General features: G+C 43.0%; 1 protein-coding gene across 1 annotated transcript in view; it reads left to right on the plus strand.

Annotated features, from left to right (window-relative positions):
- The first annotated feature begins 7,353 nt into the window (after positions 1–7,353).
- Positions 7,354–22,998, plus strand: part of LOC308081307 (cytosolic phospholipase A2 gamma-like) — a 147,220-nt gene continuing 131,575 nt past the window's right edge. Inside the window, exons 1-3 of the mRNA XM_080457690.1 lie at positions 7,354–7,421; positions 10,289–10,477; positions 20,426–20,581. Of these exons, the coding sequence (XP_080313816.1) occupies positions 10,440–10,477; positions 20,426–20,581 (194 nt within the window). The 5' untranslated portion in view covers positions 7,354–7,421; positions 10,289–10,439. The remainder of the gene's footprint in view (positions 7,422–10,288; positions 10,478–20,425; positions 20,582–22,998) is intronic.

A 22,998-nucleotide genomic window follows, 5' to 3' on the forward strand; every position in this document is an offset into this window, starting at 1 on the left:
CATGGAACCAAATGGACCCTTACAGGTAGTAAGTAAAAAATAGTAGTAAATAACAAACAAAAAAACTGTTCACATTGTTCTACACTTTGTGGTCATAGGATGACCAACACCATCTACACAAAGGGACACGACAGATAGCACACTGGAATAGTGTGTCGTGCCGCTATTTTTCATCAAAAACAGCCCTGAGAATAGAAACATGAGTAAAAGGCATTTTTATGAGTCAATCTTCATTTTATTTTTGGCTCCAGTGATGCAGACATATATACAGTTGAGACTGAAGCAAATGGGCATGGTAAAGTATACAAAATACAAATAGGACCAAATGGACCCTTACAGGTTTGGACACTTAGAGTGTATACAAATACACATGGAACCAAATGGACCCCTACAGGTCTGGACTCTAGAGTGTATACAAAATACAAATAGGACCAAATGGACCCTTACAGGTTTGGACACTTAGAGTGTATACACATGGAACCAAATGGACCCTTACAGGTCTGGACTCTAGAGTGTATACAAATAGGACCAAATGGACCCTTACAGGTTTGGACACTTAGAATACACATGGAACCAAATGGACCCTTACAGGTCTGGACTCTAAATAGTAATAAATGACAAAAAAATAGTAGTAAATAACAAAAAAAAAACTGTTCACATTGTTCTACACTTTGTGGTCATAGGCTGTGAAACACCATTTACACAAAGGGACACGACAGATAGCACACTGGAATAGTGTGTCCTTCCGCTTCTTCATCTCGGTACAGACAATGCATTTCCTACCTGGTTTCTCTTTTTGGGGGGTGGGCGGGTTATAAACAGGGACATGGCCGAGAGCAGACAGCCTGCTCTGGGGGTCTGCTTTGGCTGGGCGTGGTGCAGCGGATTCCTGTTCAGGCCTGGTGAATGCCTTGAGGACAGATTCGGTGAAGTTCAGCATGGTTTTACACTCGCCCTGTGGATTCTTGGCCTTGTACAGAATGAAGGCATTGAAGATGCATATCTGAATCAAGTAGAAGACAAATTTGTTTGTCCACTTCATGGTCTTCCGGGCAAAGGGATAATAGGAAATGTTTTGATCCAGTTTGTCCACTCCATTCATGCCGTTGTTGTACTCGACCACACAGACCGGCTTCGCTTTTTCCACTCGAATATGGTGTCCTCTCTTCACCCGACGCCACGCTGGTACACTCTCCATCTGGTTCTCATGGCAGCTGGTGACCATCCTGACCACATTTGTGTCTCTCCATGCTGTAACCATCACCCTTTCATTGTGACTGACAATTCTCTCCCCAACGGCCAGGGAAGAATTGTCAGCCAAGTTTATGGCCGGTGGTGCACCCCTGCTCCTCCTGAGTGTACCACAGATGTGAGTCTTCCTATCGAGGAGCTTATGACACAATGTCACTGAATTATAAAAATTATCCATGAATAATGTATAACCTTGACCTGACAGGGTACCAAGAAGAGCGAGTACTGTGCATTCTAGGGTTTCAGATTTCCCACAATATGGAGTCAAATTATGACAGTACCCTGTAGCTGAATCACACAGTATGTAAGATCTTATGCCATACCTTACAGGCTTTTGGGGGTTATAGACCTTGAAGGAAAGTCGACCTCTCCAGAGTAGGGTACCCTCATCTATTGAGATAGATGAATCTGGCTGATACAAGTCACTGAATTTTGTGACTAGGTAGTCCAAAACAGGACGTACCTTGTACATTTTGTCAGCTACTCTTCTATTCTCATCAGCCACACTGTTGTCCGTGTAGTGCAGAAATCTGAGGATTAGCTGAAACCGATTACGGCTCATGGTCTTGCCAAAATAGGAGGCAAAATAAATGTCATCTGTGGACCAGTACATTTTCAGGGCAGGCTTACGAACGATACCGGTCAGGAAGAGGAGCCCTAAGAATTTTTTCAGTTCCTGAACTGTGAGTGGCTTTAGAGTCCACTGGTGGACTCTTGAGTTTGGCTTGGTGACGCTCGCAATGACCTGCCCTGCGTAGATGTTCGTCTGAACCACGATAAGTTCTAGAAGGGTGTCCGTTAGATACAGCTGGAGAAAGTCCAGTGGGATGTCTGAGTCCAGCTCAGCAGCGCCATTGAGAGGTCCGGGATCAGCTGTAAAAGGGAACTCCTCTGGCATCCACTCCTTTTCACCCAGGTCATACCACGGCAGAGGATCGGCCACGCCACGACGACGCCCCTTTCCTTGCTGTGGTGTAGCTGTAAATTACAGAAATACATAATTACCATAAAATACATATTACAACACTTTTTTTTTATTTGTGGGGGGGTTCCAAATTGATCCTTACAGGTCTGTAACTCTGAGAGTGTACAAATGGAACCAAATGGACCCTTACAGGTCTGTAACTCTGAGAGTGCACTAAAGGAACCAAATGGATCCTTACAGGTCAAACTTTGAGAATGTACAAATGTAACCAAATGTAACCTTATTGTCAGTACATTACAAATAATAATAATAATAATGAATTGCATTTTTATAGTGCTTCGCTAAGAGCGCCACTTACTCAACGCGCTATACAATGTTTCATTCATTCACACACCGATGGTGGAGGATCGACATCGGGAGCAATTATGGGTTCAGTGTCTTGCTCAAGGACACTTCGACACCAACTCTGGGGGAGCCCGGGATCGAACTGGGAATCTTCCGGCTTCCATTCGGCCACTCTACCCCTGAGCCACTGCCGCCACATTATGACATGGCAAGTTCATAGCACGCCGTGCTATGAACTTGCTATGACATCTTGGCTCTTATGTCATAATGTGGCGGCAGTGGCTCAGGGGTAGAGTGGCCGAATGGAAGCCGGAAGATTCCCAGTTCGATCCCGGGCTCCCCCAGAGTTGGTGTCGAAGTGTCCTTGAGCAAGACACTGAACCCATAATTGCTCCCGATGTCGATCCTCCACCATCGGTGTGTGAATGAATGAAACATTGTATAGCGCGTTGAGTAAGTGGCGCTCTTAGCGAAGCACTATAAAAATGCAATTCATTATTATTATTATTTATAACGTACTAAATACATTCATTTCATCTCACATGTGCAGGGAAACCTTACCTCGAGCTGTACTGCCAACGCGTGCGGTAGAACTGGATCTGCGCTGTCTCTTCCTTGACTCAGTATCTGAAATCATAGCAAAATATCAGATAGTTATGATAAAGATATGCACAAAATCAGAGAAGACTTTTACAGTTGCCATGTGGGTTTTTAGCTTTGTAAATGATAAAAGCATTGAACCAACAGATCTCAAACAGATAGGACCACTTGTTTGACTCCCCAGGTAATGCACAATGTTTGGTTCCATATCAACTCCATTCATTGACTTATAGTATGCTACAATGCAAGCTGGCTTCTGTGAAAATGTAATCTCTCAAGAACAGATTCTGCAAGACATAGAACAAACAGCAGATGTCGCTGTTTTTCATTTTCAGTTTCAGTTGGATCTGTGTTCCCAGATTGGTGAAAATTTCAGTAAGAAAAAGAAAAAGCTTACCTTTAGCTGTAGCGCCAAAGTCCAACTCTTCAGAAGATGGTGCACCCTCCACACCCTCCTCCTCCTCCTCCTCCTCACGACAACGCCCCTTCCCTTGCTGTGGTGGTCTACCTGTACATTTCAGAAATACATAATTACCATATTACACTTTTTTTGTATTTGTGTGTGTGTGGGGGGGGGGGGGGGGTGGTTCCAAATGGAACCTTACATTTCATCTCAGATGTGCAGGGAAATTGACTTTTTTTTCTTACCACAAGCTGTACTGCTATGTCCCAAATCTTCATCAGATGATGATCGTGCACCCTCACGACGACGCCCCTTCTTCCCTTGCTGTGGTCGACCTGTAAATGACAGAAATACATAATTACCATATAATACATATTACACTTTTTTTTGTATTTGTGTGGGGGGGGGGTTCCAAATGGAACCGTACATTTCATCTCAGATGTGCAGGGAAATCAACTTATTTTTCTTACCACGAGCTGTTCTGGCAACTCCCAACTCTTCATCAGCAGGTAGTGGGCCCTCTTCCTCCTCACTGTCCTCCTCACTGAACTCAGAGTCTAAAATTACAGTAAAGTATTGCTAGGTAAATATGATGTCCACAAAATCACAAATTTCAGGCATTAGCAGACACTCTTATCTATATCTGAATCCCCAAAAAGACACACACACACACACAAATGATCTCTCTATAACAAAAAAACTGTCAATTACTCCTAAGAGCTTGTAGATTTGCTATTTTTGAAAAATATTTGACAGACAGACACACGCACACACACAAATATGATCTCTCTATAACAAAAAAAACAGTCAATTACTCCTAAGAGCTTGTAGATTTGCTATTTTTGAAAAATATTTGACAGACAGACAGACAGAATCTCAAACACCCTGTAATGGACCCTTACAGGTCTGGACTTAGAGTATATACTAAATACACATGGAACCAAATGGACCTCCATTTGGTTCCATGGAACCAAATGGAACCCCCCCTACCCCTTGGGGGAGGGGGGGGGTTTCAAATGGACCCATACAGCCAGGTCTAGAGTGTACAAATAGAACCAAATGGACCCTTACAGGTCTATAATCTGAGAGTGTATGCCCCATTATGAGCTTGTAGATCTGCTATTTTTGAAAATGTGCGCAAATCTTTCAACATACTTTCATGTTACATGGACAACTGCAGACAGACAGACAGACAGGCATTAGCAGACACTCTTATCTATATCTGAATCCCCAAAAAGACACACACACACACACACACACACACACACACACACACACACACACACACACACACACAAATGATCTCTCTATAACAAAAAAACTGTCAATTACTCCTAAGAGCTTGTAGATTTGCTATTTTTGAAAAATATTTGACAGACAGACACACGCACACACACAAATATGATCTCTCTATAACAAAAAAAAACAGTCAATTACTCCTAAGAGCTTGTAGATTTGCTATTTTTGAAAAATATTTGACAGACAGACAGAATCTCAAACACCCTGTAATGGACCCTTACAGGTCTGGACTTAGAGTATATACTAAATACACATGGAACCAAATGGACCCCCATTTGGTTCCATGGAACCCCCCCTGCCCCTTGGGGGAGGGGGGGGGGTTTCAAATGGACCCATACAGCCAGGTCTAGAGTGTACAAATAGAACCAAATGGACCCTTACAGGTCTATAATCTGAGAGTGTATGCCCCATTATGAGCTTGTAGATCTGCTATTTTTGAAAATGTGCGCAAATCTTTCAACATACTTTCATGTTACATGGACAACTGCAGACAGACAGACAGACAGACAGACAGACAGACAGACAGACAGACAGACAGACAGACAGACAGACAGATAGACAGATAGATTCTTCTTACCACTGATGTCTGGGACAGAACGTAGTCTGCTCTGCGTCTCGTCCACTCTCTCGTACGGAAGCCATTCATCACAATCCGACTCCAGGTCCGTGTCGGAGGGATCGGACTGAGATTTCTGACTGTTGAATGGACTCTCCAGAACCTCACGTCGACTAACTGTCAGCCTGACACTGCGACGGAGACAATCAATCGGTTCCGCGACGTTTTCCTCACAGCCAGAGACCTCCGAGTCGGTCTCTCCAACGGGCACGGACGGTACCCTCGCGGAGGCTTCGGGCACCAAGGCAACAGGCACGGACGGTACCCTCGCGGAGGCTTCGGTCACCGGCACCTCGACGCGACGGAACGCCTCCTGGATGGTCTGCTGTCGCATCCCGGTACTGGCCCGGCTGGGCCCAGCGACGGGTTCGTCCACAGAAGCAGCTTGTCTGCCCCCGACGGAGGCTGCGCGCTTCTTGACTTGCTTCTTCTTGGCAGGCATGTTGTGTGTGTGTGTGTGTGTGTGTGTGTGTGTGTGTGTGTGTGTGTGTGTGTGTTCTCTCAAAATCTCTGTATATGATCGATCGCTTACGCTCTCTCTCTAAGCTTCTCCTTACTGCTTCCCCTCAAAGGACAGTGTGTCCCACAAACCTTTATAAACTTCTGTTTGGGTCAGGTGATGTTCGGCGGTACTTTGATCTTCGGAGCCCCACAGGTTGTTTATGATCAGTGCTGATGGATGTTGTTGTCGGGTTCGTTTGATAGATGCCCCGACAAGTTTGTTTGCTCACGTGTCTCCTTTCTGCAAAGAAGATGTCCCCAAGCTGACCCCATAACTTGATGTCGGGGTGTTTGATCACAGAGGTCCCAATAAGTTGTTTTGTCAGGTGGTTCCTCCATCAGAGAAGCCCCAATGATTTGTTTCCCCACGCTCTGTGTGTGTGTGTGTGTGTGTGTGTGTGTGTGTGTGTGTGTGTGTGTGTGTGTGTGTGTGTGTGTGTGTGTGTGTTCCCACGAGTTGTTTTGATCACGTGGTCGACGGCGGCTGCGATCACAGAATGTTTATGTATGACTGACACAGAAGCACTCTAACTCGAAATAAAATGTTTTTGATTCTAGGTCACCCTGACTTTTGATGGCATGATTTCATGTTTTCTTTCATGATAGAAGCCCCAAATTTTGTCACAGGCTGGGGAAGAGTTTCATCTAGTGGAAAAAAAAAAAAAAAAAAAAAGCTAATTTTTTTTCCCCGGACGTATTTTACGTCCGGGGGCACTCAGGGCGTTTGTTAGAACGGACGTATTTTACGTCCTGTGGCACAGAAAGAGTTAAGTGAACTTCCATCACTGTGATGACCACTGTGACCACACCGCCCACTTCACACTGGGTGTGATTTTAATTTGTTATTAAGCTTTTAGAGATACAGGCTTTATGAAAAAAACATATACTGCTCCCGGACGCCGTCTACATTCCGGCTGATAACCAAACCAAACTATTCCTGGTTGTCACGTAGTCTATTCCTATAAATAGAATAACTATAATAGAAAAACATCACATGGATGCACCTGGGACGTATCATCAGTGTTGTAGCTTGGGGTCAACGGGTGTTTCGGGTCTCGCAACAACATAAACCCTCCCCCAGGTGACCCAGCCGGGGTTGATCAAGCCCCGACTTACGTCCCAGTAGTTACCCAAGGTCAGTTCTCTTTATCTGAAGAAAGGTTGAAAATGACTGAAGTCGTCCTTTAAATGCCAGGGCAGAATCGTTGTCCCTGTCCAGCCGTGTGTGTGTGTGTGTGTGTGTGTGTGTGTGTGTGTGTGTGTGTGTGTGTGTGTGTGTGTGTGTGTGTGTGTGTGTGTGTGTGTGTGTGTGTGTGTGTGTGTGTGTGTGTGAGTGTGTGTGTGTGCATGTGCGTGTGCGTGTGTGTGTGTGTGACATTTATTCACACTGTGGTGTGTTTATTTACAGAATGGGAGAACGACTGGGACCAGCCTTTGACACGTCAATGTCCGAATGGCAAAGCTGTTTCCTCCATTGAAAGGTACAGAAACACCGGAGTTACTTACATGTTGTAAACTAGTTAAAACATGGGATAACAAAGCTATTGCCATGAAAGCTTTGTTGTGCTTTGTTGCGCTGAAGCATTGATTTTATACTATCAAGAACATATCTAAAAGGTAATCCCTTGGGCCACCTGTAAGTAGTTACCTTGACTTTTTTGTCTGACGTTGACATCTGGAGTTGACATGTTAAGCTTTCCAGAGCTTTCACAGCTTTCCCGCCTTTTTTTAAACCCGGTGAGACAGGGGACCTTAGAATATAGCCAAAACCTGTTTATGCCTGATTAAATGATGAAATCTGACGGAGTTGACAACAATCTTGGACACAACTTTAAAGGGCAAAAACTTTTACAAAGAAACACATTTTAGAAAAAAGTTGATAAATTAATAATAATAAATTCCTAAACCTTGTTATCAATATACATGGCTAGTTTTAATGCTTTTAACAAAAAATGTTTGAAGTTGTGAATCCTTGTCTTAGACAATGGTGTTTTCTGGCAGAGTGCAAGTTTAGATGTAGAAAAAACAGGAAACAAGACCAAAACATTGTATAAATATTATGTAATATATATATATAAATCCTTTAAGAATGTATTTTTGGTTTTAACACAAAAAATATTATTAACACAAAAAATATTGTGTTAATAAATAATAATTGTCTCCACCAGGCTGAAAGGCATGGCGAGAGTATGTTTTACCCCCTGTCCGTCCGTGTGTGTGTCCGTCCGTCTGTGGACAGCTAATCTCCGGCACCGTTGGCCCGGTCGCTCCTAAACTGTGCACACACACTCCCTGGATGCCAATTCAGAACCTCTGCCCCATTTTTTTCACATGGGCCTGTCATAGCGTCACCAGGAGGCCGATTTGTGCAAAACCCATTTACTCCTACAGATTTTATCCAGACGTCATGCAAATCGGTACACAGTATGTCTATAGTCATGTGATCATTACGGATCTGTCCGATTTTCCATATTCCATCCTCATTGGCTAAGGTTGGCTTCCAAATGCCTCAAATCATGTGTGGTATATATATATATAGAGTCATAGTCATATAGAGCCAAGACTCAAAGCAGTTTGGTACAAACACAAACTAGAAAAAGTGCTCCTCGGAGCACAGGTCTCCTCCAGGTCAGGTACGTTATTGTGGCCTCCTGGTGGCGCTATAATAGGCCAAAGTGAAAACGGTGCCATTTCCTCTTAGGCCTTTCACAGCAATCGGACACTGCATTCAGGATTTGAGACATTTTGTTCCATAAATGTGTTTTGCTAAATTAGACCTGCTGGTGGCGCTATAACAGGCCAATGTGAAAAGGATGGCATTTCTCCCTCGGCCTAGTGGGAATGTGGGTGTGAATTTTTACGGAAATTGCAAGCTGCGTTCATGATTTAAGGCATTTTGTTCAAAACGGACGAAACTCCTGCAAACTTCTGGGTTGATCACATGACTACAGAGATACTATGTACCGATGTGCATGACGTTTGGATGAAATCTGTAGGAGTAATGTAAAAAAAATGGGTTTTGCACAAATCGGCCTCCTGGTGGCGCTCTAACAGGCCCATGTGAAAATGTGGGGCAGAGGTTCTGAACTGGCATCAAGGGAGTGTGTGTGCACAGTTTCGCAGCGACCAGGCCAACGGTGCCGGAGATTAGCTGCTAACGGACGGACAGGACACACGGAGAGGACACACGGACGGACGGACGGACGGACGGACGGACAGGGTGCAAAACATACTCTCTCGCCATGCCTTTCGGCCTGGCAGAGACAATGAATGGGCATTCATTCAGGGAAATGCACAGAGAAAAATCAACATGGTAAGTATAACTTTAACAAAGGTTTTTCCCGTGTGGGGAACAGTCCATTCAGTTCATTGTAATGTTTCTTTCATGTTCCAAAGGTTGCCTATAAATAAAGTGAATTGTCTTTTAGTCATTATGTTTCACCAGTAATGACATTGAATGGGGATTTCATTCAAATCTCGCTTACCGCCTGAGCACCCGTCCGTTCACTGAGGAGAGTCAGTGAGGACTGAGTTAGAGAATGTTTGAAGTCTGCGCCCCATCTAGCCAGTCAGTGCAGGTGCCCTCAGTTGCGGTTGATTGAAGATGAAGTTTGGCAGGTACCGCTCTTGGAGCGCTGTCCTAAGGGCTTCACTTTGCCTCTGTCCTACTGTCTCCCCTCGGTGCGGTGCTTACAGGCGGTCCCGCAGCAAGACTACACAATATGTATATATATATATATATATGTATATATATATAATATATATATATATATATATATATATATATATATATATATATATATATATATATATATATATATATACATACATACATACATACATACATACATATATATATATATATATATATATATATATATATATATATATATATATAAAATAAAGGTATATTACAGAAACATCATTGCTGTGTAAGTTATACTTTCCCATAATCAAACGAAAACACACACAAAGCAAAATATGTGGTATTCAAAATAAAATGATAGCTAATAAATATCTTGTTTATAAACTAAACATTGGCATATAACATTGTGTGTGTGTGTGTGTGTGTGTGTGTGTGTGTGTGTGTGTGTGTGTGTGTGTGTGTGTGTGTGTGTGTGTGTGTGTGTGTGTGTGTGTGTGTGTGTGTGTGTGTTATATACGTGTATATGTGTACTGCACATACATGTATCTGCAAACACCCATGTGACGTTTGTTACGCACACACACACACACACACACACACACACACACACACACAAACAAACACATATATAATATGATATAAATACTGTTTAATTTAATCATTAATACTATCTGCTCATCCATTCCATGATTTGAATTTAAGCTACCACCACAACCAACATGAGGATCGCAGATGGAGCATCCGTTGCAAGAGTCAAGTTGCGATTCCCAGCGATTGTTACTGGACAGACTACGTCAACGATTTCGACCAGCCAATCAACTTCAACTGTCACACCAACTATGTGATTGCTGGGATGTCCAGCTACCATGTCAATCGTTTTGAAGACAGACGGTGAGATTGTTCAATCAAAATTCTATTCAGATCTTTATTAGCAGACATCGTGGCAGTTGCTCAGGAGGTATTTGAGGTTTAAAATAGAGCTTAACAGGCTGACGTCACTCGGCGGCAGCGGCTTGCCCCTCTTGACGGGGTCTATAGGGCATCCAATTACAGCCTAGTCCAGCCTATAACAGCCTAGTCCAGGCTAGTCCCGCCTATTAAAGCCTAGTCCAGCCTATATCCAGTCTATTAGTATATTATTATATTATATATTAGCCTAGTAGGGCCTGGTAGAGCTTAGTGCAGCTTAGCAGAGCCCAGTACAGCCTAATAGAGCCTAGTGCAACCTAGTATAGCCTAAAAAAGCATAGCACTGATACATTCTAGTATAGCCTAGTACAATTCAATTTCAATTCAATCTTTATTTCAGACCTAGGAAGATCCATATCACAATGATACAACACCACACAATAAAAACAGAAAATAAAATAAAATAATAAACTTTACAGTCTAGTAAAGCCTAGTATAGTCTAGTACAGTCTAGTAAAGCCTATTCCAGCCATATCCAGCCTAGTATAGCCTAGAACAGCCATCTAACTACCCCCCCTCTCCTAGTCTATTCCCCCATTAGAAAGGACTAGGCTAGACTTGGGTGTACTAGGCTGCACGAGACAGTACTATACTATAACATTTTTCATGTAAAACTATTGGACGTGCACACAAACTCATGTAAAAACTATTGCCTGTGTACACAGTGGTTAATCTCAAGTGTGAGGAACTACAGGGCTGACAAGAGCCTAGTTCAGCCTAATAGAGCCTAGTCCAGCCTAGCACAGCCTAGTACACCCTAGTCTAGCCTATTCCAGCCAGTCCAGCCTAGTATAGGCTAGTACAGCCATCTAACTACCCCCCGTCTCCTAGTCTATTCCCCCACTAAGCTGGACTAGGCTAGACTTGGATGTACTAGGCTGTACTAGACTCTACTGGGCTCTAATAGGCTATCCTAGGCTCTAGTAGGCCATACGATACAGTACTGTACCATAGCCTAGGCTGGATTAGCCTGGACTAGGCTGGATTAGCCTGGACTAGGCTGTAATAGGCTGGACTAGCCTGGACTAGGCTGGATTAAGCTTGACTAGGCTGTAATAGGCTGTAAGAGACAGTACTGTACTATAGCCTAGAAACGTTCATGTCAAACTATTGGTCGTGCACACAAACTCATGTAAAAATGATTGCCCGTGCACACAGTGGTTAAGCCCAATAGTCTGTTCCCCCACTAGGCTGGACTAGGATAGACTTGGTTGAACTAGGCTGTAATAGGCTGGACTAGGCTGGACTAGGGTGTAATAGGCTGTACGAGACAGTACTGTACTATAGCCTAGAAACGTTCATGTTAAACTATTGGTCGTTCACACAAACTCATGTAAAAACTATTGCCCGTGCACACAGTGGTTAAGCCCAATAGTCTGTTCCCCCACTAGGCTGGACTAGGATAGACTTGGATGAACTAGGCTGTAATAGGCTGGACTAGGTTGGACTAGGCTGGACTAGCCTGGACTACGCTGTAATAGGATGGACTAGGATGGACTAGGCTGGACTAGGCTGGACTAGGCTGGACTAGGCTGGATTAGCCTGGACTAGGCTGGATTAGCCTGGACTAGGCTGTAATAGGCTGGACTAGCCTGGACTAGGCTGGATTAAGCTTGACTAGGCTGTAATAGGCTGTAAGAGACAGTACTGTACTATAGCCTAGAAACGTTCATGTCAAACTATTGGTCGTGCACACAAACTCATGTAAAAATGATTGCCCGTGCACACAGTGGTTAAGCCCAATAGTCTGTTCCCCCACTAGGCTGGACTAGGATAGACTTGGTTGAACTAGGCTGTAATAGGCTGGACTAGGTTGGACTAGGCTGGACTAGCCTGGACTACGCTGTAATAAGATGGACTAGGCTGGACTAGCCTGGACTAGGCTGGACTAGGCTGGACTGGGCTGTAATAGGCTGGACTAGCCTGGACTAGGCTGGACTAGGCTTGCCTAGCCTGGACTAGGCTATAATAGGCTGGACTAGCCTGGACTAGGCTGGACTAGGCTTGACTAGGATGGACTAGGCTGTAATAGGCTGTACGAGACAGTACTGTACTATATCCCACAAACGTTCATGTCAAACTATTGGTCGTTCACACAAACTCATGTAAAAACTATTGCCCGTGCACACAGTGGTTAAGCCCAATAGTCTGTTCCCCCACTAGGCTGGACTAGGATAGACTTGGTTGAACTAGGCTGTAATAGGCTGGACTAGGTTGGACTAGGCTGGACTAGCCTGGACTACGCTGTAATAAGATGGACTAGGCTGGACTAGCCTGGACTAGGCTGGACTGGGCTGTAATAGGCCGGACTAGCCTGGACTAGGCTGGACTAGGCTGGACTAGGCTTGCCTAGCCTGAACTAGGCTATAATAGGCTGGACTAGCCTGGACTAGGCTGGACTAGGCTTGACTAGGCTGGACTAGGCTGTAATAGGCTGTACGAGACAGTACTGTACTATATCCTACAAACGTTCATGTCAAACTATTGGTCGTGCACACAAACTCATGTAAAAACTATTGCCTGTGCACACTGTGGTTAAGCCCAATAGTCTGTTCCCCCATTAGGCTGGACTAGGCTAGACTGATTGATTGATGTACTTTTATTTAGTAAGACATGAGAATAACAGTACATGGAAGTACAAATTCACAATACAAGGTCTACTAAACTGGAAGACTCATTAAGCACTAAGCTTGTTTAAGATGAGAACCCCATGCACACAAATCATAATGACATATAAGAGACAGACAGATATACACACTACTATACAGAATGTCATACAATCAGCTTACAGGTTACTGGTATGAAGAGTGAAAAAAATATATACAAAAGAAGAAAATGAAAGAGGGGGGGGGGGTAGGGGGGGTAGGTTAAGACTTAGACAGGGGCCATTTTCGAATTTCAGCCTCTTGAAGGTGTATCTTTAGGGCAGTTTTGAAAGTGAGTAGGGTTTTACACTCCTTTACTCCTTTTGGTAGGGCATTCCACATTTTTGATGAATAGCTTGAGAACGAGTTCATTCCCTTTGTTGAGCCAAATCTGGGTTGTACATGATTTGTGGAGCTGCCTCTGGTGTTATGATCATGGACTTCATTAACATTTTGGAAGTATTTTGACAAATACAGGGGGATCCCAATGTTGTGGTGTATCTTGAAGACCAGGCCCATAGCAAGTTGCTGTACTCTGTCCTCAACCCTAAGCCATCCAATCCTAGCAAAATGAGCAGGGGTTAAATGGGTTTTGTGATTGAGGCCAAGAAGTAGCCTTACAAGTTTGTTTTGGGATGTTTGGAGCCTAGTTTTTAAGGCCTTGGAGGTGTTGTGATACCATGAAGTGCATGCATAATCATAATGACCTTGAATGAGGTTCCCTGCAAGAATCTTCAGAGTATTCTTACTGACTAGACGATCAATCCTCCACAAATAGCGTGTTGTTTGGTTGACCTTTTTGATCACTCTTTCGGCGTTTTTGTTACCAGAGAGGTTTGCCTCCAAGATGGAGGCCAGGTAGGTAATTTCATCCTTTCTTTTGATGACATCATCACCCACTTTGATCGTGAAACTCTCTGCCTTGCTAAGGTTAGGACTGGACTCAAAGAGGATGGATTCAGTTTTACCCAGGTGTAATGAAAGTTTGTTGTCGGAGAGCCAGATGCAGATCTTGTTGAGTTCAGAGCTGAGAGTTTTCTCAACCTGCAGCCTGTCCCTGTCCGAGACTAGCAGGGCCGAGTCATCTGCGAACAGGAACAGTTTGCAGTCGCAGGCTGAAGACATATCATTCACATATATCAGGAACAGTAAAGGTCCTAGTATACTTCCTTGAGGAACACCACAAGTCACTGGGAGGGGGGGGGATGGGTGCCGTTTACTTCCACCACTTGCTCCCTCCCTTCCAGGTAGGATCTCATCCAGTTTACTGACGTATCATCAAAACCTATTGCTTTGAGCTTATTGATCATAATTGGGTGATTAACGGTGTCAAAGGCCTTCTGGAGGTCCAGCATGACCATGCCGCAATATTTGCCCTTGTCGACATCTTGTTTGATAGAGTCGTTCAAATAGAGAAGGCATGTGTCAGTGGAGTGGTTTGTTCTGAAACCAGATTGGAATTTGTAGATTAGATTTTTCTCGGCAAGATACTTATCGACCTGGGTCACCCTTGCTTTTTTTAAATCGTTAGGGACCCGTCCCTGTATGATGGAGAGGTTTATTATGTGGGTAATGATTGGAGCAATGGAGGCGGCTGAGTCTTTTAGAAATTTGGGGGGGATATTGTCGAGGCCTGTGGCTCTGTGTTGATGAAGAGCACTAATTTTTTTAAACACCTCTTATGTTTTCACAGGGGAGAGTTTAAAATCATCTTTGCGTACACCCTGTTTTTCGTAAAATGAGTCAACATACTCTTCACCATAGCACCCAGAGTGAGGGGGTAGTTTTTCAACCAAATCTGAGGCTATGGTCGTGAAGAATATGTTGAGGATTTTACTCACTTCATGTTTGGATGTAGTGAGAGTGTCATTCACCTTGAGGCTTATGTTTGTAAACCTGGTTTTCAATTTCTTGCTGCAGCCTAGTAGGTTGTTGAATAGCTTCCAAAGCTCTTGTGGTTTGCTTTGATTTTCCTCAATTTTGTCATCGAGGAAGCTTTTTTCTGCTAACAGGAGCATGCCATTAACCTTGTTTCTTAGCTTGTTTTTTTCTTTTTCAAGTTTAGCTATGTGGGATTCGAGACTTTGTTAAAACATTTGGCGAGTTTGATCCTACCTTTATGAAACTCAGAACACTTTTTGTTTCTGACTTTCATGGCAGTAAGGATGTCCGAATTCATCCATGGTACCGAGCGGGTTTTGACCCTGATGGTTTTCATGGGAGCCACACTGTCCAAATTTTGAATGAATTTGGTTTTGAAACCAAGCCAAGATTCGTCTACCTGTGTGCTGTTTAGTACGTCGGACCAGTCCTGTTCCTCTAGCCCAGCGCTACTCAACCCGCGGCCCGCGGGCCGCATGCGGCCCGATCGCAGCTTCTTGGCGGCCCCCTCATGGTCAAAAAAAAACTTTTTTTTTTTTTTTTTTTTTTTTAAAGCACAGGATAAAAATATACATTTCCGTTCAAATATATGGGTTGCTAAAACATTTTTCAAAAACAAACAGACAGACATACATACAGGTGCGTCAATTGTTATAGGTATAATGCATAGTTTTCTATGCATTTCGGGTTTTTGGGGGGGTTTGACCCCCAATTTTTTCCGGCCGCGCGGCTTCGCCGCGCGCCCAGGACAGGTGTCTGCCACTGGACATACACACAACACAAAATAAACTGGTACAGTGAAAAGAATATGATGTCAAAATGTACATTTTACAAAATCGAAAAATCCAAAATAGGACCGTCATTTTTATGGCGGCCCCTTGGACTTTTGGTATTTTGCTGAGTGGCCCCTGAGCCATCTTAAGTTGAGTAGCCCTGCTCTAGCCTGTGATCTAAGTCCTCACTCTTATAGTTTTTGAGGTCTCTGATCGTGACTGATTTGTGGTAACCGGTCTTAGGTTTACGTTTCTTTCTGGTGCAGAAGATCATGTTATGATCAGATATGCCACAGGTAGAAACACCACTATTGAGGATTTTGTCCTTGTCCGTTGTTAGAATGAGATCTATTCTAGGCTGGACTAGGCTAGACTTGGGTGAACTAGGCTGTAATAGGCTGGACTAGGCTGGACTAGGCTTTAATAGGCCGCAGGAGACAGTACTGTACTATAGCCTAGAAATGTTCACGTAAAACTATTGATCGTGCACACAAACTCTTAAGTACAAACTATTGCCCGTGTACACAGTGGTTAGTCTCAAGTGTGAGGAGCCACAGGGCTGACAAGAGCCTAGTACACCCCAGTCTAGCCTATTCCAGCCGGATCCATTATAGTAGTGTGCACAGCACACGATTATTATTGATGTTCAAGTTATACACCCTTCAACAGCTCTGTCTGCACTGCTGGTCAAAGCCATGATTGCATCATTTAAACGCAGCTGTGTATTAATATTGCCACCCTTTGATCTGTTGCAGGCAAGTTCACATGTGACACATAGACATCAAAGGGGGCTTGATTGTGTTTTTCAACTCAAGTGTGCAAGTGTTGAGGCCAAAATTTACCACCCAAGATGTTTGTTGAATGAATGTTTGGGTCCCTAACATTCACTGAGCTAGCGACTTAAAATATCTATATTTATAAATATTATAACACCCTCCCCCCACTAATTGGATGACGCTGAGTCCAATGGTGGGTTACATCAATAGTCTACAACTTTTCAATAAGAAGTTATACATTTTTTAAATAGTTCAAAGTTTTGCTTTTCTCACATTTTATAAAGATATATATTTTTTAAAATAAAAACACATTTTCAGACTCAGAAAAGGACGCTGAATCGAATGGGCTAGGTCTCGATTTTCTAGGACCTTGGGAAATACAAAAGTTCACCAAAAATATTAGACGTTGATTTCTGGTTATAGATTAATGTCATGACGCTGATTCCAAATATGTAAGTTTTATTTTTCTCGAACAACAGGAAGTGCCTCAAAACTCGACATCATCGAACCCTGATATCAAATCATGATTTAATTATCCCTTAATTGGCTATGGTTACGGCTTCGCTATCTCGCTCAATATCTCAAATACGATAAGGACTTAGGGTCCACTTTTTGGATATTTTGTAGAGCTGGCTGAGACGCACGCGTGGATGTCTTGTTTGTCCCGGTACGACACTTTTTTTTCTGACTTTGTCCTTTGCTATGGTCTTAAGGTTTAAGACTCTATGTGCCTTCCGAAAGTGTAAGAGGTCAACTTAGGAGAGTCGTACCGGGACAAACAAGACATTCACGCGTGCTTCTTGGCAAGCTGTACAACATATCTGAAAGGCGGATTCTAAATACGTATTGTTATTGAGATATATTGCTTTATTGCGAGTAATAACTTCATATTTGACTCTAGCCAATTAAGGAGAACGGTAAGGCCGTGTGTGAGGGGAGTTATATGGGCTTGTTCGGGGCGACGCGTTGACCCAGAATCTAGTGTCCAATTTTGTTCTTAATCCTTTAAAAAAAAAACACTATTATCTCGGCCCCTAGGGGGCGCCGAAACAATCGGACAACGGAATATCGATCAACTCTTCACCCCGGACGCGCCCATATAACTTTCCTCACACACGGACATACGGTTCTGAAAATTAGGGTTACAGGGTTTCTTGAATATCTTCGCCCCTAGAGGACGCTGACAAAATCGGACAATGGATTCTTGATCAGCTCCTCACACGCTGCCTTACAGTTTTCTTAATTGGCTAGGGTTAGGGTTACCCTATTTTGCTCTATATCTCCAAAACGATAAAAGATTTGGTTCCAATATTGAGATATGTCGTACAGCTCGCCAAGACGCACACATTTGGCGAGCCTCCACCCAGAAACAGCGTCCCGGGAGGTCACATTATCTTAAACGCCGTTTCCCATAGGATAGTGTGGGAGGTGTACACGTGTACACAGAGCACATTTCTAATAGTTGGCTTTGATTGATTGATTGATTGATTGATTGAATGAGGCTCGCCTATATCATAGTGTGGGAGGTGTACACGCCGTGTATACAGAGCACGTTACTAATTGTTGGCCTTGATTGATTGATTGAGTGATTGATTGATTGATTGATTGATTGATTGATTGATTGAGGCTAGTCTATCCTCGAGAGGGTCCATCGGGGGGGGGGGGCTTGGCACGAATTTGGTGAGACTCCGCCCAGAAACAGCATCCCGGGAGGTCACATTATCTGGAACGTCGTTTCCCATAGGATAGTGTGGGAGGTGTACACAGAGCACATTTCTAATAGTTGGCTTTGATTGATTGATTGATTGATTGATTGATTGATTGATTGATTGATTGAGGCTAGTCTATCCTCGAGAGGGTCCATCGGGGGGGGGGGGGGGGGGGGGGGCTTGGCACGAATTTGGCGAGACCCCGCCCAGGAACAACGTCCCAGGAGGTCACATGATCGGAAACGTTGTTTCCCATAGCATAGTGTGGGAGGTGTACACGGTGTACACAGAGCACATTTCTAATAGTTGGCTTTGATTGATTGATTGATTGATTGATTGAGGCTCGCCAAGCCTCTATAGGGTCCATCGGGGGGGGACTAATTTGGCGAGACTCCGCCCAGAAACAGCGTCCCGGGAGGCAAGGTTATAATAGTTTTGGATTTTTCATTATAGTTTAGTTTTAGTTAGTTTTGATTTTTTTTTTTCTAATTCACTTAGTTTTAGTTAGTTTTCACCGAAAAAAAATCTAATTCAGTTAGTTTTAGTTTGTTTTCAGAGCGGGTTTGCTAGTTTTTATTTAGTTTCTATTTTTGTGACAACGCTTAGTTTTAGTTTAGTTTTAATTCGTTTTAGTGTTAGTTTCAGTTTTTTTTCATACTTTTTTTGTCAGGTGCAGGATTCAAAATGTCAAAATAAGTATTGTGTGATAAAAACTAAAACAAAAGATACCATTTAAAAATATATATTATTCAGTTACTGTTGGACAATCAACCATCCACACAACTATAACAGTCCACAAGATAGCAGCCTTAAGTGCAAAATGTACTGTGCCAGGTACAAATCAAAATAGCCATACAAGATATGAACATAAACCCTTTAATGAGACACACAGGGTCCAGGAGTCTCAGGTTTCTGGGTGCTCAGAGAGGCTGCCTTGTCAAGGTACTCGCAATCAGTGGTGGAAAAAGTACTCACATTTGTTACTTAAGTAAAAGTATCAATACTGCAATGTAGAAATACTCTGTTACAAGTAAAAGTCCAGAATTCAAAATGTACTTGATTAAAAGGCACAAAAGTATTGGTATCAAAATTACAAACAAAGGTAAAAGTACTCATAGTTGAATATATAAACGAAGGGCATTTTGACTATAATTTCAGTTAGTTTTAGTTAGTTTTGTAAACACACAATGCAGTTTCAGTTAGTTATCTTTTTTCTTTTTTCTTTTAGTTTTTATTTAGTTTAGTTAACTGAAATGTTTTTTCACCTTTAGTTTTCGTTATTTCGTTCGTTTTCGTTAACTATAATAACCTTGCCGGGAGGTCACATGATCAGAAACGGCGTAACGACCGTAAGGTCGGGATGACATGTTTCTATAGTCATTAATTACCCCAACCAACATCAAAGCACCTGTGTGCATTAATCCTTCATTAATCCTCCTTTTATTAAATACAATCTGTCAATCTGTCTTGTGTGTGTGTGTGTCTTTTCTTTAAATAATTTTAAGATTTCTATCATTATTCTGTAATTAGGCCTACCTATGCTGCTGCATTGTCTGAAGGAAGCCAAACCAAAATAAGTTTTACTCTTATGTACCTGCACACATGATGTAACAATTTTCTCCCATTCACTCTTACTTTTTTTTCTCTCTCAGGTGTGTAAACCATGGTAAACAAATGAAAATACAGACTTGTTTTTGTATGTGCAATTGTCGTGTGTGAGAGAGAGAGACTTTGGTGGAGTAGCCCTTTATATAAACAAAAAAGGTTGATTAGCAGGTCTTCTTTCTCCTCCGTCCAAAACTCTGCCATTGCTTTGTTGTATACATCTGTGCTTGTGGGTCAGGATATGTGACTTGTAGCTGCGTTCACAACTGGCAGCTACAAAGATACAGGCTACCATTTCATTTTAATGGTAAAGATACAAAGCCACCCATATTCAGTGTAGCCTTGTATCTTTTGCATCTGCCAGTGTGAACACAGCATTAGGGGAGGTTTAAAAGTGCCATCTTTTTCTGATGTCCTCACAAGTACTATAATAATACAAACAGCGTGCCTGTGTTTGATGACATTTCCCCTATAATTTCAGTTGGAAGTACTACTGCTGTCGGTCGTCTGACCTGACCCTGTCTGATTGCATGGAAACAGACTATGTCAACAACTGGGATGAACATTTCTACTGGGAGCTCCCTGCAGCGAGGTACTACGTGACAGGTGTCATCAGCGTCCATAACAATGACATGGAGTAAGTACATTCACAGCCATGCGGTTTTGACTTGGTCTCAGGAGTCTTGAGGGTTTGAGTTTGGGAAATGTCCACAGCCCATATAGACCAATTCAGAATGTTTGTAAATGGGTAGAGGGTTTTTCTGGGTGGATATGCCACATCCGCCATCACCTAAAGAACGATTTTATTTACTGTATGGTTCTCTGTGTTCCTCACATGTTTCTACAGAACCAAAGTTGTGTCAAAGTTCTTCAAATATTTCATGGCTCTTTGAGACACCTTTAAAGGAGAATACCGGACAAATTAAGTGTTGTCTTTGATGTCTCGTTACTCACCGACCGACGTGAAAAGTGGCGTTCTTTTTTTCCATAGATTCCCGTGTCGTCATTTTTTAAACCCCCTCCGTTGTCAGAATGGGAGCGCGTGGGTTAGGGAGATTCGTCTATTATAACCGAGGCAAAGTTGTTTTTCTCTCTACTGCTAGTCATTGTGGAGTCTCATGATAGTCAAACATGCGTTGAAATTTCCTGCGAGGCCACCGTTAATGGCAAACGAGTTAACACTGGTTGCTTGTTTCCAGAACCTGGCAACACGAGTTGCCAGGTTCTGGAAAGAAACAAGCAAAGGAACTCGAATAGCAAGTGTGGTTCAGCCAAAACCCGTCACCTGCGTTCAAATCGTATTATCCTTTGATTGGCTGGTGATATATTTATATACGACCGGCCGGGCATGTTCAAAACATGTGGTCCATGTCATGGTCCGGTCTCCCTGACCGGAGTGGCTTGGAGCGGCGGGCGGTCCTCGCTCCGAGGTCGCTCCTACCTTTTCATAAACCCATTCCCCGCTACCTTAACACATCGGGTGCCGAACACGGTCTGAACCGTGTTTTCACAGAGTAGCGCTTTGGTGCCGAACACGGTCTGAACCTTGTTTGGTGTCTTTTTGTTTTTTTTGTTTTTTTCCATACGGGAGGGGCTGGAGCCGCTTTGGGATCACCCTTGGTGATTCTGAGAAGGATAGGCCATATGGATCATCGTGTCAAAAAACATGGCGCCCATCCGCTTCCGTTCTATATCCTTCTCTAAAACCCCTATAACTCCGAAACTTTTTACGCTGGGGAAAACGACTCGTTTTGTATGCACGATCGCTCCGCCATTGTTACTCGCGTGAGCAATGTTATCGTTCCAGGCGTTAGCCAGTACCATCGGGCAAAATGGAGGCATGCTTTTTTCTCATGGAATGCACGTCGTGGAGTCTACAGTTTAAACAGCGCTGCGCAGCTCAACGGTGAGATTTCGGCACCGAACGTAATCTGTTATTATAAAATACTGGCACCCAATGTGTTAAAAGGGTTAATCCAGCACCGCACCGCTCCTGCTCTGCTCGTATGCTCTGGTCTAAACACACACAATACCAACATGGACCTAATAATGATGTGTGAATCAACATCCTTTTGTCTACAAGCAACATGCTGTGCATTGATTTACAAGTTTGCAAATTGAACAGAAAAAACACTGGCACTCACTAACATTAGGTAATCACTCATTGCCAGCACTCTAGCAGTTTGGAAAGCTTAAAAACGTACCAGCAAATGTCAAGATCCTTTTTGATGTTGAATGGTGTGAATGCCAGATAACTTGTGCATTTATTTTTTTCATGCCACTGCTAACCAGCGTCATCATTGGAAACTAGTAATTACAACAGAATACTAGACAGTCAATATTCCCCACTGTTGAGCAAACAAAATATAATTTTACTCTTTTATGCTGGGAAATAATGCATTTTTCGATTCATAAAGTCAAAATGTGTTTTCACTGGCGTCTCAATCATTGGACAAGAACCTATTATCTTAGTTTTAAAGTACTTAATATTGTAACTACTGTATAAGAACTGAAAGAGGTGGTGCCATGGTTTTGCACTTTTTCAGTTTTTCATGTGTCTATGAGGTTGATAGAACTTCATAAAGCCCCCCGGTGGTGTTTTTATGGTGTTTTATGTCTTCTCTGACTATTTGGAGTTTCTTCCTGGAGGCTGAAACCTTGAGGGTCAAACGTGCCAATAGAGAAACAGCGCTTTAGTGACATCACAAAGCCATACCCTCCCCCTCATTATCATAACACAACAGGTGTGGGCATGAGGAGAAGGAGGGACAAGGACAGGTGGGTGGTGCTAAGGTGGTGGAGGAGGTGCTAAGGTGAGAACCAGGTATACTTAATGAACTGGAGGCGTGTCCACATAAAAACATAATTTTAACAATTTCTGTACACTTTTTTGTTGTTGAAAAAAATCCTTACATAATAATAATACCTTATGATCAGGTTTTAGGGTTGAAAAATATCATGGCACCCCATCTTTAACAATACGTTTCAAGTGTTTCATGTTCTTAATGTGTTACTGTATCAGGTCAAACAGGTAAGAGACTTTTATTATTTCAA

This window comes from Gymnoscopelus braueri (assembly GCF_963280865.1).
Source record: "Gymnoscopelus braueri genome assembly, contig: SCAFFOLD_154, whole genome shotgun sequence".
NCBI lineage: Eukaryota > Metazoa > Chordata > Actinopteri > Myctophiformes > Myctophidae > Gymnoscopelus > Gymnoscopelus braueri.